This window comes from Acipenser ruthenus, chromosome 3 (assembly GCF_902713425.1).
Source record: "Acipenser ruthenus chromosome 3, fAciRut3.2 maternal haplotype, whole genome shotgun sequence".
Lineage (NCBI taxonomy): Eukaryota > Metazoa > Chordata > Actinopteri > Acipenseriformes > Acipenseridae > Acipenser > Acipenser ruthenus.
Window position 1 is genome coordinate 106,029,262 of NC_081191.1, and position 22,596 is coordinate 106,051,857.

Genomic DNA, 22,596 nt, shown 5'->3' on the forward strand with positions numbered 1-22,596 from the left:
CAGGGACCTTTGTTAATGAGTGTCGGGACCGATACTTCTGGCTGACGACGAAAAGAAACTTCCTAATTGGAGGGAACTTTCGCTTCGATATCATTGGTAAATATGATTTGATCGGTAACAGGAACTTGTATTTGTAGGATGCCTCAACATACAATTAAGCCTTTTTTGTGTTTAGGTAACGACGGCATTCACCCTCTGGACGATAGATACGCCGCATCCTGTGGCTTTACCTACTCTGTTAATATCCCCGGCGACCTGATTCAGGGCTTCTTTCTTTGCTTGTCACGTCTCCAGCAATGTGAGTCCTGTGCGGTCACACTTCACACGGCCAGCTCCGTATGTATGCCAGCATTATTACAAGCGACAGTGTCGCCTTGTAAACTAATGGCTTTTCTCTCTTTTTAGAGTGATTCGGAGTTTAGCTTGAGGTTCCGTTTCGTTCGCATCGACCAGTTCAGCAGAGAGACTTACTACCCGTTCTCTATGACGTGCAGTACTACCAAGCAGTGGTACCCCCGCGAAATCGTCTGTGAAGAGAACTACATGGAGGTAAGACCTCTCCAGTCCTGGGTTTGACCTGTACTCCCACTAGCTATAATACATTGCCCACAATAATGCCTCACCCTTTGGTCCATTATCCTTCTGCAGATTCTTTTCTTTTTAAACTACCTTTTTGTGCCACTGTGGTACCAGTTAATAAAACAATACTCTAATTCAACCAATATTTCCCCATATCTTATTTTGTCAACATGTTGCAACTGAAACTGGTTTAGGACAGAATACCAAACACTAATTGAATTACAAGTATTGTAGAATTTATTTGGATTAGAAATCCAAATTGGTGTGCATTGCCTTTTTGCTTCCCATATTTGTGCATTTTATATTTACAGCATTAAACTGAAGGTGAATTATTGATTCTTTGTGCATTTGTTTGTTTCTCTAGTAACAATACACAATCTGGATGTGCAGTCCTCTACCAAACCCAGGCAACAACTGCAACCTGCCACTGTTGGTGTTGCTAAAATGCAGTGTCTGATTGTTTTACAGTTGTCCCTTGTACTCCTTCAGAAGCTTGTATCAAATTCTCAGTAGATTTCTTGCTGCATGGCTTAATTCTAGCTGGTTGTGACTTGAGCCCAGTACCTGTAACAGGGTTCCTCTTGGCTGATCTAGCCATCTACTTCTGTAAAGTGACGGGCTGCTAGATCGTCTTTAAGCTATAGGGAGGTCTGAACCTAAATGATTGTATAACGTTATCCCCTTGTCATCTTTAGATATCTGTAAGGAGAAATGTGCCAGTTATTGCTCAGGAGGGGATGGATACTGAAGACTGGCACGCTGCTCTCCCTGCAGTAAGTTTAAAAGCCACTCCTGTTTTGGTCTGAAGATGTTCATGCAGCATGGCAATTGTATAGGGTGCTTACAAGCTGCTATCCAGCTCGCAGTAGCATCTTGTTGGCTGCTGTGAGCAGGGCTATTGGCTTGTGTCTTTCTGCAACCTGTCCTATATTTCTAATTTAACAAAAGGTATAGCTCATCTTTTAATAACATGATGTCTGATGCTCATGCTGCCATATATATGAATGAGCATCAAATGTATCGCTCATATTGGGATAAAATGACATGTCTCTGTGCAGTGACTCTACTGTGCTGACCAACAATTGATATTTTACCATCTGAAGTTATGCTAGTCACAGGCTAGCGTGTGTGGCCACTGTTGGAAGCAGTACGCATGCTTTGCACCAGGTTTCGGATGTTGTCTTGTGGAATCCTGGCCCATTCCTCTTGTCATGCCTGGATAAGCATCTGCCTGTTCAGTGGTCTCCCGGGCCCTAGAAGCCACATGCCGCCCAAGTTCATCGCACAAATGTTTAATTGGGCTTGGGTCTGGGGAATAAGGCATGACTCTCCCATTGTGCAAGAAAGCTGTTGTGACATAAGCAACATGTGGCCATTCCTGCAAGACCATGCACGTTGGCCTATTAGGATGGGCTTGCAAGAAGGGCACCAAGTGAGGCCTTGGGACTTGATCAACGTATTGCTGTTGGAGTCCTGTTTCCATCAATCCCTCACTAGCAGCGGAGTTCTGTAGCAACTAGACCATCACACTTGGACCTCCCCATCGATTGGTCTCTCGTGCACAACAGTGTCCTAATTAGGTGTATATTAAGTGCCTATGTTTCAGTCCTAGTTTGTCTTCTATGCAGGCTTGTGACTTGCTGCTACTCTATGCAAGTGTGAACTGTCTTAAGCTTCATAACTTGTCTAGCTAAAATCACTCCACACTTTCCCAGTCAACTTGGCTTCTTGCCTCCTACCCCAGTCCCATAAAACCAGACTAGCCCCTAGACCTTCTGACCAGCTGCTGTCTCTCCTGTGTTCCAGGCCCAGGAAGCTATCATGTCAGTGTGGCAGGTTGTGTTCCACAAGACCGGACAGCCAGCCAAATCCATGAATGCCTCCGTGGCCCAGTCTCGGGGCTACATGATCAACTCCACCTCCAGTAGGATCCTCTTCCGCTCGCCCTATAACATGCCGGAATCAGAAATGCTTACAGTAAGACCTCTCCAAAAGCACTATTAAAATATCGGGTTCTGTTTTTAGCAGAGTTCCATATTGCTCCATCGGTGTCTCCAAGCACACTTGTATTGCTTCTGTGCCTGAGTTCATGCTATGTTCTTCCAGGTTAATGGAATCCAAGTGGAAGCAATCCGGGCAACTGTCTTCTACAAGCAAAGGTGGATGCTGCTATTGGTGGACACTTCTGCTGCCTGTACCAAGAGTAAGATCTAAAGCTTGGCTATCTTGCCATGGTCCAGAGGCCATGTAAAACGACTGCCATGGTGTGGTCCTCTTTTTAACTGGACAATTACTAGTGCAGTTACTTCTACTAGGTTACAAAAGGAACATCTCTGCATGCTAGCACTACAGAATTCTACAAACAAGGGCCATGATCATGGCCATATTGATTGCCATCTGCTTGCACTTCCTTTTATACAGAAATTCCTAATGGATACAAGTTTTTAAATCCAACTGTCTTTTCCCTCCTAGATCTTGGCACTTTTGATGGTACACATTTGGCTTGGGTTGCACCCAGAGTCCTCACTCCACTGGTCCTGCATATAGAGAAGTTCCAGGACAAGGGTATTGCCATGGGTGTGGAGGGGAAGCTGCTTGACCTTGCCACTATCCGAAGACGGAACTATGAACTGAAAGTCAATGAGACTTTCATAGATATCTCTGTTCCTTATGGCGCGGAGGGTGGCTACCTGAAGGTAATGGGGGGGGGGGGGGGGGTTTGTTTAGCTCTGGCGTTCCTTCACTGACAACCAGGCAGGTTCTGGATGTGTTGCAGACTCTCTCTACCCCCTAGATTGCGTGCCCTTGGTGTTTCTCTAGATGAGCACTTTGACAGTACACCTGCTTCTGATATCCCAGACACCTGGGAAATGCTCCCGTGGCAGAGTGAAGTTTAGCTGACCCTGAGTAAATCCTGGTTTTAATCTACACGTTGGCCAATGACCCTTCCTTTCCAGCCTTGGTTCTGCATGCTTTTAATGGAGTCCACCTCCTGCTTTACTCTTGTGACCATGCCCTTCTGTCTCTTCAGAGTCGTGTTATAAATAACCAGTACAACCGGATCTACGCCATTGACCTGTACCTTGAGCACCAGTGGGCAGATGACCAGTGGGAAGCGACCCAGCACCGTTCTTTCAAGCCAGTCCGCACCCCCTCTATTGCTGAGACCCCCTTTGTTGTCAACAGTGAGTACGCTGCCTGCTTTCCAGCATGGCATTTAATGGCCTTGCTGTGGTGCCAATGTGTAATGCAGTGGGGGACGTCCTGGACTAAAACACTAGCCCTGGCTTTAAATCTGTAATGCAAACCCTCCTCCATCTTAACCTCCTAAATGCCTGCGTTTGTAGATACCATCCCAGCAGAAAAGGTCTTCACAGTGACCCTTGGCATCTTCAACCCTGATGTTGAGCTGAAGAACTTCACCATCAATGGGGTTCCTCTGACCCTTCCTGAGGCCATCAACCAAGGCATTGTGCTAACTGAGGTCCAGCACCCCAATGGCACCAAGTCTTTTGTCCTGAAGGTCCCCTTCACCCACCCACTCATCCCACAAAAGGTAGGGATGAAAGCATGCCTATATGTTGATGGAACTCAAAGCTTAAGACCCAAGCTGTACCGGTCTATTCTCCAGTACAGTTGCTGACTGTTACTGCTTCTTTACACCATTTGTTGTTCTCTGGCAGTATATTGGCAATGGTGTGAGGGAGTTCACCTTGAATATCAACTACACCTTGAACATCATCCCTGAGAATGCGCCTTATTTCCACCCTGCAACCATTGTGTGTCAGGTTAAGGATGTCGGTAAGTATTGGGGCTGGGAAGTGTCCCTGAGCACTGATTGATTTAGACCACGGGTGTCAAACTCTGTTCCTGGCGGGCTACAGTGTTTTCTGGCTTTCGTTCCCCCTGAGCTCTCAATTATTTATTTCTTAGCAGATGCCCTTATCCAGGGCGACTTACAATCGTAAGCAAATACATTTCTTGTGTTACAGTACAAGTAATACAATAAGAGCAAATTACTTAATGGGTCTAATGATGATTAACCGGACACATTCAACACTTCTCTTCAGGCCTCAATGCTTCATAGGTAGTGTACCTTGAATCCAGTGCATTTCTAAAACCATCCACTGTAAAAGACCTTAATGTTTGATAATTCAACAAATTATCTCAATTGTTAATTGAGAGTTTTGGCATGAAGACCCTGCGACCCTCGGGCTGGAGTTGACATCCCTGGACTAGACCAAGTCTCTCAACCAAAGGATTGGTGCACTGGTTGTGTGCCCACCCAGGGAATTCCATCATGAAGATGTCTCCCCTTTTTTTCAATTGAGCTAGTTTGCAAGCTCTTGAAAGCCTCCTGAAAAATGTTTGCTGCTAGCATGCTGTCATCTTTCTTGGGATTTGCATACACCTCCCACACTAACAGACATGCACCCCTATTGGCACTTGCTGTTTGAGAGAAATGATGTTCATTAAAGCACTGCTGCCCAAAGAAGACTGCCAGCACTCTGCTGAAGCTTGAACTGTCGACGCCTGACCATTACTGAAGGTGTGGTTGGTAGTTTTTTATTGGCATACACTTCAGGCTCTTGACTCTTCTTTCCTCCCCAGTACTTCCTGTGATCAAGGGCTCTTGTACTGAAAAGAGCCTAGTCTTTGAAGTGACGCGTGGGAACATGGACCACCTCTGGGCCATGTACATTGAGAAACACCAGCTTACCTCTGAGCTGGCGGCTCAACGGGGCTACATCCTCACCAACCAGACCAAGTTTATTCTAGAGGTGCCGCTCTTCAGTATCGGCTGCATCTATGAGGTACACATTTCTGGGGGCCATTAGGAATGTACTTGGCAGAGTCTCCCTAGAGGCTGAACTGGGTGTTTTGTAGGATTACATTCTCGTTCTGGGTTTGAGACTTTTTCTTTTCCTTTGTTTAGGTGTGTGAGCAAACCTGAGCCTTGTTAAATCTGTAGTTCTCCCTGCATGACTAGGTTGGAAAGCCTGCCCCTCTGTTGGTGTGCCATCAAACTGGGATGTTTTTTTTCCCCGTGTCGCTTGTCTCCCTCTTTTCCAGGATATCTCTCTCCGAGGCCTCTTTGTTCGAGTAGAACTGACCCTAATCGATATTGGGACACTCGTGGCAGTGCTGTCCGCTGTACAGCGCTGTCAATTTCCTACCAAGCAGCTGTTGGGTAAGTAGTTCCCCAAAGTGGGCTTGACTTTCTGTCTTGGTGCTCTGCACCTCCCTGCTTCCATGCCTTGCCATTTTCTACACGTGTTGACTAAGCAATCTCTAACATATGCTTTAGCCGTATACCTGACTCCTCCTTCTCCATTGCTATAGAGAGTATTCCACTGATCACATATTGCTTGCAACAATCCGTAGTGCCACTTGCCCAACTTCTAAATGGTCTACCTGGCCTCTTGGTCTGCGGTCAGGTCTCTATGCATATTGGTGAAGGCTTCTACCAGTACGTGCACCACAGTGTGATCCTTTAGTATTCGGCAGGCTTTGTTTGACCTGAAGCAAAATTAATTCTACAGGGTTCCGCAGCACTTTTGGCCATAGCTGTAGGTATCGTCTCGAGGCTACTTGGTACACGATTTGGTGTGGCAATCTTGAACTGGTTCATGCAGCAAGTTCTCATGGAATGCTTCAACTTCACCCCATTCTCTTCAGTGTGCATGCCTAATGGTGTGATGACGGTGGTGGCTGTCACCATGGAGCCCATACCAGTAGTGGAACCCAGCAAGACCACCCTGCTGGATAAGACCTGCAAACCCAAAGAGTTTGACTCAACCAGGGCTCTCTTCACCTTCACTGTCAACACGTGTGGGACCAGGAGCAAGGTGGGTTTCCCGCATGGTGCTGTAGACTCGTGCAATAGCCCTTCATACAGGTCTTGTATTGGTGGACTGTACTAGATGCAATACGTATCCCTAAAAGTGCTGTGGACTAGCCTTGCATGTCTGCCCTAGTAAAGACTACAAGATTGCTTCCCCTTGAACTGTTTTTAAAATTGCATGTTTGACAAGTGACAACTCCTGTTTGTGTGTCTTTTTTTTAAATGTGCTATTGGCATACAGATTTCTTTCAAATGGGGCTGCTATTCTAATTTCTAGTAGTGGGTGGGGGTGCTTTGTACTAATGGCTTGATATGGCAATGTTTCAGATTGTGGAGAACTACCTGATCTATGAGAATGAGGTAGTGTATACCAGAGCTCTGTTCCCAGCCAATGCTCCAGTCATCACCAGGGACTCTGAATACAGGTGAGCATGAGGAGTCCTGCACTTCTAGAAGGCCTGAAATGGGCCTACACTGGCACCTCTTGATACTGACTTTTTAGACTTGGGGCATGCTGCCCAATAGATAATGGTATACTTCCTGTGAAGATTTGCCTCTGAAGGAACCATTTAACAAATTGCAAGTAGTGTACAGTAATGTGTTTCAACTGCATTTTAAAGACCTTGGTAGTCTTATCCAATACTACTGCAACGTGTCTCCCGTAGGCTGACCATCCGTTGCCGCTACCCCCTCAACGACACCATGAAATTGCTAGCTGAAAGGAAGGCTGTCCCTGCCCCCTACTCTAAAAAAAGTCTTGGATCCCTGGAGTTCTATCCTTACAGCTCTGAGCAGAGAGGTATGGCTTCTAGTGCCTAGTTTTAACTTGCCCGGTCCCGGGACAGTGTTGGTCAACTTTTATCCTGACTACCAGTATCGACCTACTACTATGACTCCATTTCTTGATTTCCCAGGCCCCAAAGCCAGAGACGTTCTGAATCTGAAGGCCCGTCTAGCAAGAGGTTGGTACCTGGTACACCCTTCATACCCACCTACCTTTTAATGGCCAGGTTCTGTAGTCTTTCATCCATAACCCACCAGGAATGGTGGCTGTACACATAATGCGCTTTAAAAGCATAGCAGTGATGGGCGCTCAGTCAACCTTTCTCCTTCCTGCCAGATGTGACCTTCTCCCAGTTCTATCGGGAGTTCCCAGTGTCCAAGTCTGGGCTGGAGCCCTTGTTCCTGGAGGTTGTGCTCCTCCACCACCAGAACCTGGCTGACCACCTCGTCCTGCGGGACTGCTGGGCCACAGAGACCCCTGAACTGGACGCCACCCCTCAATGGGACCTGGTCACTGACGGGTAAGGGGGTGGGGGTGACGAGAGTAAGCAGGCAGATGGTATTGAGCTGGAGTTTCATTGTCACTTATGCCAGCTTTTAGAATGTGTGCTTGGTAGAGGTCTAAACTTTTCTTGCTATGCTGTAGACTTGCATTGCATGATAACCTGGATGCCTAGATAGACGTGACCTGGCAAAGGCCTTTTCAGCATTGCAATGGGCTTTGGCTTCATGTACTTCTGCAATGAGTTGCATTTGCCTTGATTGGTGTTCATCTATATATGGTAAACACACACACCATGGCAGTTTCCCTCTGGTGGGAAGTGCATGTAGAACACACTTGGAAGTCTTTTGGAGGCTTCCTAATGTGCTAGGATTCAGTCGTTTCCTAAAATGACTACCTTTGTCCTGTACTTCACCCCTCGAGCTCCATGCCACGAAACCCAGTGTGCGATTGCCTCCAATGTCGTCTCCTCCTTTTCTGCAGCTGCCTGGTCAGTGGCGACTCCTACAAGACCCGGTTCCACCCAGTGTCTGCCAGCGCTCTCACCAAGAGCCCCCACCACCTCAAGAGGCTTGAGGTCCAGGCTCAGTCTGTTGCAAACCATGCCCTGTGGCAACAGGTTGGTAACTTTTTTCAGTGAGCTCAATCCGAGCCTTTTGATCTGCATTCTCACCCTCGGGTTAATACACGGCCATCTACTCTAGGTTTGGGGTGGGGGAGGAAAGCTCCCATGTCAAACGATAGTTTAAACCTCCATCTAGACCCTGAAGTAGCTCCCTATTTAAACTGGTGTGGAATGACTCCAAGGTCAGAAATGGGCAGTCCTGCTCTAGAAATGGCTTTCTATAGGCTGACATATTGGTTGGCTGTGTATGAGGCTGAACTAGGGCTCTAACACTGTCGTCTGACCTTTTTTGTGTTTTGCAGATGTACTTCCACTGTCTAGCTGTGGTTTGTGCTTCTGAGAAGGCAGGTGTCTGCAATGAGACCTGTATCGCTGGAGACAAGAGATCAGGTAGGGAGTAGTGGTTAGGGCTCTGGACTTTTGACCGGAGGGTTGTGGGTTCAATCCCCAGTGGGGGACACTGCTATTGTACCCTTGAGCAAGGTACTTTACCTAGATTGCTCCAGTAAAAACCAACTGTAAAAAATGGGTAATTGTATGTGATATCTTGTAACAATTGTAAGTTGCCCTGGATAAGGACGTCTGCTAAGAAATAAATAGGCAGGGTGTATCTGACCTCTCCTGCAGTGGATATATGATACCCATTTGTATGTTCTATCGACTCCCAATTGCTCCTTTTTGGATCTAACTCTTTTGGGGTATGTCTTCCAGCCCGCAGTGTTGAGCTGGCTGACTCTGTCAAAGGCTATATTTCTGCTGGACCAGTCCAAATTGTACCCGAGGGGGAAGTTGCCAGTGTTCAAGCAGCCGGTAAGCAGTAAAGCACCAAGACGCTAATCCCCTGCCTGCCCTGTAACTGTGTTCCTTTGCATGGTGATGAAGGTTAGGAAACTGCTGCCATTTTGGCTTTTGCATGGGAAGCTTTGTGTATTGCACCAAAGGGGAATCTGGCGCCAAAAGGGCACCTGCAGGGGCTGTAGTTTTTCTAGACCTCTTCTGTTGCAAGTTTTAGCCAAACAAATGCTTGTCCCAGGCACGCTACATAATGTAACCAGTAGCTGTGCTTTCAAATGAAGCCCTCCAGGCTAACTAGCTCTGCCTCTTCTACCCAACACTTGCATCTCTTCCCCCAGTGCACACATTGGGTATTGTGTAGCTTCCTCAGGGTCCTAATGCTTGCCATTGTCTACTTTTCAGGTGCGACTCCTCCTCTGGTCCCCTATATTCCAGTCTTGGGAGTTGCAGTGGGAGTCCTTCTACTTGCTGTTGTAGTGTTTGCTGCCAAAGCTATGAGATGTTGGGTTTCTGTTTAATAAAAATCTTTGAATGTGAAATTGTCTCGTGTGTGTGGCTAGCTTTCACATTTGCATCGGTCAATGGATCTGAATTAACTGGGGTATTGGATGGCTAAAATGATGCCTGCAGTCTTATTCAGCTAACCTTTGAATGTCCTTTTTCAATAACTCTTTCCCATGAGAGGATTCTGCTGTTGCCTCACTAAATGATGCTTTAAACCTTTTGGTTTTCAGCCATGAAGTGAAGAGGGTTTGCAGTAAAACTTGTGTGACCCAAGCATTGGTTGAGGGTGACAAGATCTCTATCGGTAACCTAGACCTTTTTTTACATGCCTGTACGCCTTTTGCCATTTCAAGGGAACGGTATCATAGTGTAATGATTTGGTCCAGTTTACCAGTGTTCACAGGCAAGCCACGTTTTTGCAGTTTATAAATTGAATCAGTTTTTATTCCCCCCCTCGCAATCCGTACTAACATGTACTCCTAGGAGGAAGCATTGCCTTCCTAGTTAGTGGAGAGGCAAGTTGTAACCTGTTTTTAGAGCTAGCACTGACTGCTGTTGTGCAAATAAGATTCAATTCCATGACAATCCCCTAGAGCAGTGCTTCTCAACCCTGGTCCTGGGGACCCACTGTCCTGGTGTGTCTTGTTCCAACCGAGCTCTCAAGTACTTAATTGAACCCTTAAGAGCTCGGTTGGAACCAAAACGACCAGGGTTTAGAACCACTGCCCTAGAGAAAAGGAGGGGAGGAAAGCCAATGTGTCTTGGGAACCTGCTACTAGGACTGCTGTAATGGTTAATTATTAGTTCAAATCCAGGGAGGGGCTGTGTATTTTGTCTATCCATTCTACGAGGAACTACCGTTCCTCTCAAATGTACAAGTTAGAAAAACTTGTTTGAAACTACCAAGCATCTCTGTATAGCGCAAAGAGTTTAGCTGTTTTTGCCATGTAGCAGCGGCAAAACTAAATGATTTAGAATTCCCATCTGTACCAGTATCAAAAGTCTGAAACTTCCTTACAGCAAATGTGGGGGGAATAAAACCGTACATGCCTCTTGTACACAATGCGATAGAAGTCGTCAAACTAAGGTAACATTGTTATTCTTCCTCTTCTGTCTACTTCTTAAGGGTGTGTAGCGACTTTTTCAAACAGAAAAGCTAAATAACTGATTCCACATGTTGATCAACGTCAAAATAAACCAGAGAATGCAAGCGCTTTGATATCCACACCATTTATATGAAACCATTTGTTTTAAAACGGCACATCGCAGAAAAAAATACGTGGTGTGAACTTGCAACATGACGTTCTTGACGAGCACACGACCTTGGCCCACTGCGCAGTTGTTGAAATGCGTTTTATTTTTTAAGCTTGCATCCGAGCCTGACCAGCTTTTGCTGAAAGTTCTGCGCGATTCTAGGAATGTTCGATTTCCTGTTTGAAAATTTCTAGTTTCCTGTTTGTTTGGTAGATACCACAGCATGGAATTGTACACGAGTGGCATGTAGCTTCCTTGTCTAAATCTCTGATAAATTGTAGTTCCTCGTTAAATTAAAGATAAAGGGATTTATTTGGTAGAAATAAACAATTTAAACAAATACATAGGAGGCATAAATACATTTAGAAATAATTTAAATAAATGTAGAAATGAATACATAAATGTATAAATAGCAAGCTAGAAAATTACGTCATATTAATTGATTTGGCTGATGCGTTTATCCATAGCAACTGACATTTATATACCTATATACAAAGTACATGTCTCATGTAAATATATATATATAATATATATATATATATATATACAGTGTGTGTGTGTGTGTATATATATATAACATTTCTATTGCAAGTTGCCTAAAATTAATAGCGCATCAAAGAAAGTCACCAAGGTTGAAACATTTAATGGTAGCTACTGAGTCAACATTTACATTGTAACGTTTAAAACAGTCTTCTAAAATGTAACAAACAAGGGTCATTTAAATGTGTTGGCTGAAAAAAGTAACAAGCAGACAAAACTGATTAAAACAAAACAAGTTTGAATGACAAATTCGGCAACATTGTCGAGTTTTGTAAACATTTAAAACTTAGGCTGTGTTCATACAGTAATTATACGGACTGTGTTGCATAGCGTTACGCTGACTTTGAAAAACAAAATGGTAAAACCAGGGTTAAGTGCAAGTGACAAAACCGAAACTCTGTGTTTTTCTTTACACCCACTAAATTACATATGACGTTTTAAACCACTTCGTGCTACTTAAAGTTTACAAACGAGAGGTGGTCATTTCAGCCCATCTTGCTCGTTTGGTTGTTAGTAGCTTAGTGAGCGAAACAACCTATACAAACTAATCTGAACAAGAAGAAAACATATGTGATTTTTTTTTTTTTAATCCGTCTAGCATGTTGTGCGCTCGCAAGCACGCTCACGCACAAAATGATCTGGCCCGTGAGCAGAAAAATTCCAGTTGAAACCAGTAGATCTTATCAATTGGTCTCAACTGGAATGAACTGGTCTGTACTACTCACCAGTAAACGTATCAATTGGTCTCAACTGGTATGAACTACTCACAAGTAGACCTTATCAATGGGTCTCAACTGGTATGAACTGGTCTACACTACTCTCCAGTAGATCTCTACTGGTCTATGGTATATTAGTCCATTTCATCAATGGGTCCCAACTGGTATGAACTCTCCTGCACTACTCAGCAGTATCTCTACTGGTGAGTAGTGCAGCAGTAGATCTCTCAAATAAAGAGAACACTATGTAACACAATTTTTGTTCCTGGGTAGTAAGTGTTATTTCCTAATTGCTTATACCTCAAAAGTATAGAAAATGGCTATTATTCCCCACAAACTTTGCTTTTGTGACCAGGACAGTGATATTTTGAAATTTACCTATTTCCAATGAGAAAACGGGTGAATTTGTGTCTTTTTGTTCACATAAAGTCAGAAAAAAACAACATATGAATCCAAATTAACATGTATTTATACTAAAGTAATACAAAAATGACTACAAAAGATTTAGAAGTGAGTAGTTTTTCGAGATTTACGATTATACTGTAAATCACTTTCACGATTCAGCCCCCAAATATAGTCTCCCATCATGTTCTCGTTATACTGTCCTTCATTGACAGCTCATCCAGGAGCCTCAAAGCCGTGCTACTCCATAATGGTAACAAGTACCCGTCTCTTCCCCTGGCTCACTCGGTGCACCTCAAAGAGGATTACAACAGCATCAAGACCTTGCTGGACGCCTTGAAGTATCATGAGTATGGCTGGGACCCCCGGAAGGTGCTGATGCCACCACTGCACATCAAATTGGGCCTTATGAAACAATTTGTCAGAGCTCTAGATAAGGAGTCGGCAGCCTTCAAGTACCTTCAAGACTTCTTCCCTAAGCTGTCTGAGGCAAAGGTCAAAGCCGGTGTCTTCGTCAGACCACAGATAAAGAAGATCCTGGAGTGCAATGAATTCCCCAAGAAGCTCACTAGTAAGGAGAAAGCGGCTTGGAACAGCTTTGTCGCAGTGGTTCGGGGCTTCCTGGGCAATCACAAGGCCGAAAACTATGTGGAGCTGATTGAGACTCTGGTGAAGAACTACGGCACAATGGGCTGTAGGATGTCCCTCAAAGTCCATATCCTTGATGCTCATCTTGATAAATTCAAGGAGAACATGGGAGCGTACTCGCAGGAGCAAGGCGAGCGCTTCCACCAGGATATACTGGACTTTGAACGCCGCTACCAAGGACAGTATAACGGGAACATGATGGGAGACTACATTTGGGGGCTGATTCGTGAAAGTGATTTACAGTATAATCGTAAATCTCGAAAAACTACTCACTTCTAAATCTTTTGTAGTCATTTTTGTATTACTTTATTATTATTATTATTATTTATTTCTTAGCAGACGCCCTTATCCAGGGCGACTTACAATTGTTAGCAGATATCACATTATTTTTACATACAATTACCCATTTATACAGTTGGGTTTTTACTTTAGTATAAATACATGTTAATTTGGATTCATATGTTGTTTTTTTCTGACTTTATGTGAACGAAAAGACACACATTCGCCCGTTTTCTCATTGGAAATAGGTAAGTTTCAAAATATCACTGTCCTGGTCACAAAAGCAAAGTTTGTGGGGAATAATAGCCATTTTCTATACATTTGAGGCATCAGCTATTAGGAAATAACACTTACTACCCAGGAACCAAAAAAAAATAAATACATTTTGTTACACGGTGTAATTGCAAGCTACTGATAGTAGCTAATTATAGTAGTATGTGTCTGCATCCACAATAATAGGCTATAAATATCTTACTCGTGTAAGCTTTTATTCAAAATTCTAAATTATAGCAAAATAATGTATTAGAAATGAATACAGTGTCTTACCTTAGCTACCTCTTTTTCAATGGAAGTTTAAAAAGAAAAGGACACTTAATTTCTGATATTATATTTGTTTAATTATGTTAAGAACAATAAGAAAGTACAAAATCTAGTCATTCCATTAATATTTTATAAAAACTGGTCACAGTTAAAAATATGAAAAAACAAACAGTATATATTATTTTACAATTCATTTACAATGGACTGATGAACAGGTTGCAGAATTGCTGGTTTTTTTAACATATCACAATAACATTGCATAGAAAACATATTACAATTTAAAATGTACCTTTTCTCTTAGTCTATGAGAGGTTAAAATAACAAACAAGTAAAAAATATGTAAATAAAAAAATACCAAAACAAGGTTCTACCAAGGTTCTTTTTCTATCACAAAATGTAATGGTAACTAATGAAATCTTCAGTCTGGATACCTAAAGAAATAAATGACAGGGAGCGTCTTAATATATCAGGGTAAGTGTACCCCCACCAGCACTTATTATCAGAGCTGAGTGGTCCCATAACTTCACAGATATCTGTGAGCATCTAGTGGAATTGATTCCTTGACATTTCACAGCTGTATTCTCTAACACTGCACGATCTGTAAGTATTGAGACAGTGAAGTCAAAATTTGTATTTTTGCAGTATACTCAAGCAATTTGGATTTCAGATGAAAAGATGAATATGAGGCAAAAGTACAGAATGTCACCTTTTATTTCTGGGTATTTCTGTGCATATATGTTTTACCATTTTAGAATAATAACACTTAAAATAAAAGGTGACGTTCTGTACTTTTGCCTCATATTCATCTTTTCATTTCAAATCCAAATTGCTCCAGTATACAGAAAAAAATACCAATTCTGACTTCACTGTCCCAATACTTACGATGGGCACTGTATATATGGGCTTAATTGGAACACACATGGACGACATGTGTAAACTAGATTTGGTGGGCTTACAGAATACATTTACCCTACACTTTTTAGTCCCTCTCATATACATTTGGAAATTTGCAAATATATGCAGTCTGACCAAAACAAATGAAAATACATTTACATACAATATCCGTTGCACTCGGTACAAGAAGTCGTGCTCGTTTGTATTCTGAACACATTGTAATATGATACCGGCAATGTCTTGTCTTTGCTCTATATCAAACATTTTTAAAAATATAATAATCTCGTTTTCAATGGTGGCATTGCTTCTAACAATTTTTATTATTTCTCCCATTCTTTGCCCTGTTACTTTCATACTTTTGCCCATTTACAACCATTCTGCTGTAAACAACCAAAGTCGACGGTATCTCTTTACCAGCTTCTCTGAATAGTGTCTGCTCTTCCTGTCCTAAACTACTTTGTACATAGCCTGGACCCAGTAGTGTTATTCCATTGCTTGTATCAGAAGCCTGAAGTTTTGGATAATCTGTTAATTTTGTGCAGAACTCAGCAATGCTTGTTTTAATATTGTGGATCTCTTTAAATAATGGAATTGCTTTGTAAAGCAGAAATTTGTTAACGACTTGTTTAGCTACACCTTTTGTACCTTTCACTAATTGTAATAATTTACCATTACCAGACTCAAAAACAAATGCTGAATGTGCCCACAGTGGACCCCAGAGTTTCACACTTTTTGCCAAATGAAGCAAAAGATGGACATTTGATGTCATGTTAGCTTCACCACATAATGATTGCAGCTTTACTACAAATTCGAGCAGGAGAATATCAGCATTATTCACATCTTGAGGTAAAATCGGAGATTGTAACGGAAGATAAATTGCTTCAACAAGAAGTGCAAAGTGCTTCAGATACCTCTCTGGCAGTATTCCTTTCAGACAGGGCAAACTATAAAATAGTAACCAATTTCTCCATTCAGATGCTTTCCAGTACTTTCGGTCTTTTACTGATCTTGGTAATCGTGCCATATTCTGCGGTGGTTTAATGCTAAGTAGTCTTGAATCTATGACAGCTAGACATGATGGTGAGCCTATATAACATTCTTCATTTGCATACTGAAGCCACAGCTCTGTAAGTTGCCGTGTAACACCCAAGAGCACACAGTGCATGTAGTCTGGAGTAAAGCCCCAGACTATTCCAAAGTAGGGAAGATTAATTAAGGGAGAAGGACCTTTAACTCCGTTGTATATAATCCTTTCTCTTAATGCAGTTTTCATGTCATTCAGCATTCCCCTGTCTGTCCTATCTGCATACTCTACTTCTGAAACTGGGTATTTGACCTGCCCTGAAACCAACATACCAGGGTGATAGCACCAGCTGCAACCAAAGTATCCATTATACTGTGCAGAATTTTGCATGGCAGGTCTTGCTACAGAATCTACACAGCAACAAATACCTACAATTTTACTTGTTACTATGGTCTTGTCCTTTTTCCTCCATTTTACACCTAATTCTGTAAGCATTTTGGCCTCTTCTACAAAATGCCCAAGAAATATATCCATATTTGGATGCCCCTTGCCAAACCACAAACCTGCTAAAATCAAATGTTTACCCCTTTCACTGGGAGGTAGTTCATTAATCATTATCTGAATAGGCCATATAGAGAAGGAAGATGAATTAAACACCGAACTGCCATCACAATTGAAATTGTACGAAACGTTTTCTGGTTTACTTAAAATTTTTCCAGGCTGTGATATCTGCCTATAACATTCGCCATCATAAATGTCACATATAGACTCACGGTTAGTCATTTTTCTGGACATTCTATACGACAACACATCAGTACCCTCCAGCTTTTCTAGTAAACATTGAATCTGAGGAGCAAGTGGTACACTTATAAAGAAATTTCCTTCATCCAAGTTGTCTAAGTTACAAACACTGTGACACTGGGGGCATTTTTTCTCTTTTCTTGAAATTCAGGTCTGGATTTGACCCCAACATATGTAAGGGATCATTTGAGAAACCAGGACCAGGACTTTCCACGTTTACCGCTGTTCCAGATGACATGTGTTCTTGATCACTGTCTGGTTCATCAAACTCATCAGGAAGGTCTTGAATATTTACTTCATAAGCCAGTTCTTCACTGTTGTGGCTGTAAGTTATGTCTTCTGTTCCAGAGTGTATCTGTAAAATATGTATTTTAAAAGAGTAAAATTAAAGTGTTTGCTTTATAAAGAATAATTTAGTTTTCACATAATAAGCGGCAGACCCAGACCCAGTTGCAGGTATGAGTCCCGGAGCAGCGGCAGCAGTTACCCCAGCTACACTATATTATGCATTACTGTTTGTTATATTCATGGTGTTTCTTACCGTAGAACAACTGCTGCCTGAGAGTCTGTCAGAATCTCCCACTAACTGTTCTATAGTTTCATCATTCTCAGTCTGTTAAATAAAGGCAGAATACATGTAATAACGTTATGTTTTTTGTTTGTTTTGTTTATTTTTTTTTGGGGGGGGGGGAGAACAGGATGTTATCACTAGAAAACATTACAGACAACTTGCAATCAATTTGAAATGTGAAATAAACTGCTACTCCTGTTTTATAACTCATGCAAAACTAATGAATGGATACTTACCAAAGGCACCTCTGATAAAGCAATATGATGTTTTCTTTCATGCAGCCACTGTGTTGAGCGCGGCCTGTAATCTTCTACTCCAGGTTCTAAATATCTTTTATATTTTGAAGGCCTTTCCATTTTTTAATTCTGCTGAAACATATACAATATTTTTGTTTACTTTCACTTAACAATTATGAATAACAAGAGAAAAAAAAAACTATTAATTTATAATAAAAAATACTAAAAATATTACAAACAAAAGGGTATTAAGTTTTAATACACTATATACTTTGTTAAGTATTGTGATTAATTTTTGGTTTAACATACCTTTTGGAAGTTTCTCGAAACCGCTGGCTCCTCTTGTCTCTGTCGTCATTCCCCGTTGTCGGTTAATGGTTGTTACACGCGCGCTACTGATGCAGCTTTACAGTTGCAATAAAATTTGAACAGCTGCGCGAGAAGATTTTGAATTTTCAGACCGGTTCATCTTCGCTAAAGGCTAGAAGGTAAGTTATGTTACCTCTGTGTAATGGTATTTAAAAATAATGTAACTATTATTGTGAAAATTGTAATTTGACTTTTTTCTTGGTAATTTGGGGTGTTCGCTTTTGTCAGATACATTGAAGATGATGTACGTGCTGTCGTAGTCTTTTATTAGAGACTTCAATCCTGAAACGACTAAAGATTTTGACAGAAAGGAAATTTACCAGATTTACTGGACTGAAAGCCAACAAAAGCTTCCAGAGGATAAGCATAAACTTAAGCAACATCTGGTTAGTTCTAATAACTATTATAAAGGACAAATTCTATTACTTGTCAGGTAAGGACGTTTTATCTTTTTTTATTTAGGGTGCAACGAGGTTAAAAGTAAAAGTAGGCTAATAACATAATGACAACATAAAAAATAACTAGGATACTTGTGAAAAGAAAACACGTTTGGACAATTATTTTGATAAAGGATATTAATACAATTTCGAATGAATAACTTTTTGCAAAGATGGCATTCTATGTAAGAACTAGGCCATATTGAATGGTCTCATAAACATTTCCAGATGACGAGAAGGATCCATGTTCCCAAGGTTAACCATGATGAAGAAATCGAAGAAAATCAATGTTTTAAAAATCTGGATCTGGAAATCTCCGCAATGAAACATTCAATGGTAAGTATCTTAATATGTAAAAAAAAAAAAAAAAAAAAAAACATAAATAATAATAGTAATTAGAAACCCATATATTTATATTTGATCTGTAATGGTTTCTTGTATACTGTGCATTAGGTATTTATTATTTTATTTAATATGTGTTTTATCTGTAATGGTTTCTTGTAGGCGACAGTGCGTTTGTAAAACGCTGTGGTCCACTATGAAAGGCGCTCTATAAAATAAAGATCGATTGATATATTTCTAAATACATTTTAGCAGGAACAAAAAAGAAAAACCTTTCAGGCACAGAAGCAAACAATGTCGAAAATATTAGAAATAAAAAAGAAGACAAGGAAAAGAAATCCTCTATTCAGAGAAAAAGGATTATGTGGAGGAAATAGAATCCAGCAGCTCTGACGACTCGGACGTAGACCTTGTACCGTCCAAACTGTTTAAAGAAATGAAAGAAAAATATAATGCAACAGAAAAAAACTATGAAATCCTAAAAAAACAAAAGAGGAATATGGACGAAGAAATGTCACTGTTGAGAAAAGAAAATCAAACGCTAAATACTGAAAACAGAACCCTGAGGGACCTCAACATTAAGTTGCAGAGCAACTTGCTTAGCAGATTTCCAAGAGGTAAGAGTTATATTTATGTTTACAGTTTAATTTATTTCATGTAACCCTCCTATTTTGCTCAGAATTTAAGTACATCTGTTATGTTTTGGGTCATTGACATGATGCCATTGCAAAGTAGCTTATTTTATATAGTTGTTCAACATACTCTCTCCAGTTACCCACCAAAACGTTTTAATATGTACTCTTATTAGTCATACTTGAGCACATCAATAAAAAAAAAATGTACTCTTTATACTGCTTGGCCTTCTTGTACTTATAAATGTGCTGGGGTGTATTTACATGTACTTGGCCCCAGGTTTGTTTTCTAGTAACATGTTTTGTTCATTGTTTTGTTTTTCCAGAGTCAGAGCCCACAACATCTGAAAAACCTATTGCTGTCCATGAATTTCCAGCTTCAAAGGAATCGCAATATATTCCTTTTGATTGCATTGATAGAAAAGTAAGCTAAGCTTTACACGATATCCAATTACATAGAAGAAAGGACAAGCTTGTTTCTAAGATACTGAGGCAATACTATAATTCAAAATTAAACCCTGTACCAAGACTATTTGATGAAGTTGTTTATATTATGTAACAATCTATTAATATTTAAATGTTAAAACTGATGTTCTTTTACAAAATATTGTCCCTCTCTATAATTGTGTTGAAGGTGTGTATTGGAGAGGGCATTTGGTTGCCAGAAGAAAAATGGATATGGATTTCCAAGGCAAGCAAAGATTCCATTTTTTGCAAAGAGCTTGCTGTAGCAGTCTGGGGTTCAGAAGAGCTAAAGGACAGGAGCACAGAGGGCAAAATCTGCAACAGATTTAAACAAATGAGAGCAGTTGCAAAACGACAGCAAAACCTGTAGAGCTACTGGGAGACCAGTACCAGTAGAGACCAGTAGAGCTACTGGGAGACCAGTACAGACCAGTAGAGGTACAGAAAAACCAGTAGAGCTACTGGGAGACCAGAACAGACCAGTAGAGGTACAGAAAAACCAGTAGAGCTACTGGGAGACCAGTATCAGTAGAAACCAGTAGAGCTACTTGGAGACCAGTGCAACTACAGACCAGTAGAGGTACTGGTAAACCAAAAGAGCTACTGGGAGACCAGTACCAGTACAGACCAGTAGAGCTACTGTTTCCAACCCAAACCAGTAGACCAGTTCAGTTGTCCAGAAACCCATTTGAAACCAGTTGCCACAGGTCACCAGTAGAAACCAGTTGAACATTTTCTGTTGGAATTTCCACTAGGGTTTGCTACTGAATCTCTGCTGGTAGGCTTACATTCTGTGTGTATGTTGTTACAGTAAAGTGAAATGACTGGCGTCGCTATATCTGAACTTAATTAATATTTTTTTTAAGAATGACAGACGCAACACTCTGTGGAGCTTTGTATTGCCCTGCGTGACACGCTAACGGCCACTGTTCGGGCCAGGACCACACCACCAAAACAAGAAAGCCCACTATAAACCCTCGACCCTGTTCCGTATCCTTCTCTCGGTTCTTGTCTGTATCCTAATCCTTTTCACTAGCACCTTACTCTCAGGCAGTGTCCCTCCGCTACCCGATAGGTCTCCCACGATTGTCAGTCTCTCAGCACGTTTTTCTCCGTCACTCTCTTGCACAGCACCCCCCCCCCCCACCCCCACCCCCACCCAATCACTCCCTTCTCCCGATACAGACCACTGTGCTGGCAATCGTCCGGCGGGGGATAGGGCTTCCGGATCGCCGGTGGGTGTAAAGGCGGGGGAATTACTCAAGGTCGCCGACGGGGTCTGGCCTCGGGGGAGGCGGTACACCACCTCACTCACTCGCTTGAGTACCTCGCAGGGCCCCACCCATTTGCTCTCCAACTTCGGACAGCGGACCCGAGTCCTCCGGGGGCAGTACACCCAGACCAGATGCCCCGCTGTGAAGTGTCGGCCTTTAGTGTGAGCGTGAATTCAAAGCGCAGCAGAGTGTTTTGAACGTATGCTCGTTACACTCAGTGTGTTAGCAATTTACATTCAAAACACTAGTCTTTTTGGAGTGTTTTGGGCGTCCTACACCGGGGTCGTTACAATATTCATTTTACATTTTTAAATTACTACCAATGGATTACGAAGCACTCCAAAGAGATCAAGATGCCTTACCATTTAGTGAAACAACATTTCAAAAGATACAGTAACTGAGAGCATTAATAATTGCTTAATAATGTGTATAAAAAATATGTTACGGGTTATTGCCTTCGCTGTAAACTAATGGTGCAGTTGTCCACAATGTCACTATTATTGATGGTTCGGTTGCATTTTGGTAATGCCTTAGCTTTAAAGACATTGGGTTGTGCAGATCTACCATTAGGTGGCACTATAGTATGAAGCGCTGCGGGTGATTCGGATCAGTGAACCTTTTGGTGAAACACTGGTTCACGGCTGAAATAGTAAAACGGTATAAATTGCACGCTACTTAGCGCTACTGTATTATGTGTATTTATATTATTAAATACCGTTGTTGTAATCAAAACCCTCTGAAGATTAACCCAACACTCCTCGGCTTTGCCTCGGGAGGGGGCAAATGATAAACACGCTCCTATTTGTCAATAATTAAGATCATTCCAATAAACGGATTATTAAACTCAGGTGCTGCCGCCCCGATTGGTTGCAAGCTAATTCAGGCGGCTTTATAATCCTGTAACCAGTCCTACTCTAGCAAGCGAGTATATTCTTTAGTATAAATACACGCTGTGCAGCTTGCGGGTTGGTGGCTGGCTTTGGCACGAAGGATGGGTATCATGGATTGTAAACTCCTTTTAGGGTGAGTTTGATGTGTTATAGTGTTTGGTTTGTTTATGTCTTTAATGGCTACGCGGTTTTAGATGCTTGCGTTATTATTATTATTATTATTATTATTATTATTATTATTATTTCTTACCAGACGCCCTTATCCATGGCGAATTACAATCATAAGCAAATACATTTCAAGTATCACAGTACAAGTAATAATACAATTAAGAGCAAGATAAATACAATGACTTTGCGTTGCTGTATTTCATTTCTATATGTTTTGTTCTTGCGTTGCCGTGTAAAGGTATGCAGTGTCTTGAGTACACCCGAGTTTGTGTAGGATACAGCGTGTGTCTGAATAACACTTCTTGCATGTATTTTTTTTCATCCTCAGAGTTGTATTGTGTATGCTGTTACCTTTGGATGCGAAGGCGCAAGCGCCACCAGGTAAGTGGCGTTTATTTAATTGTTCCGTGGTCTTTTGTAGCTGCCACTTGACTTGCTTAAACGGGAAGTTTTGTCTGAAATGTTACGAGTTGTCTCTGCC

The 22,596-nt window shown here is 41.7% G+C and overlaps 1 protein-coding gene across 1 annotated transcript; it reads left to right on the forward strand.

Annotated features, from left to right (window-relative positions):
• Positions 1 to 263: 263 nt before the first annotated feature.
• LOC117394635 (zona pellucida sperm-binding protein 2-like) lies at positions 264 to 9,668 on the forward strand. Its single transcript, XM_059020552.1, has 20 exons — positions 264 to 298; positions 406 to 549; positions 1,275 to 1,352; positions 2,386 to 2,556; positions 2,686 to 2,782; positions 3,052 to 3,275; positions 3,611 to 3,764; positions 3,927 to 4,135; positions 4,263 to 4,380; positions 5,191 to 5,393; positions 5,653 to 5,770; positions 6,259 to 6,428; positions 6,752 to 6,849; positions 7,090 to 7,223; positions 7,339 to 7,386; positions 7,545 to 7,728; positions 8,193 to 8,328; positions 8,637 to 8,724; positions 9,046 to 9,144; positions 9,532 to 9,668. The coding sequence occupies exons 2-20, from the start codon at positions 484 to 486 to the stop codon at positions 9,645 to 9,647; spliced, it is 2,511 nt and encodes an 836-aa protein (XP_058876535.1). The 5' UTR covers positions 264 to 298; positions 406 to 483; the 3' UTR covers positions 9,648 to 9,668.
• The last annotated feature ends 12,928 nt before the right edge of the window (positions 9,669 to 22,596 follow it).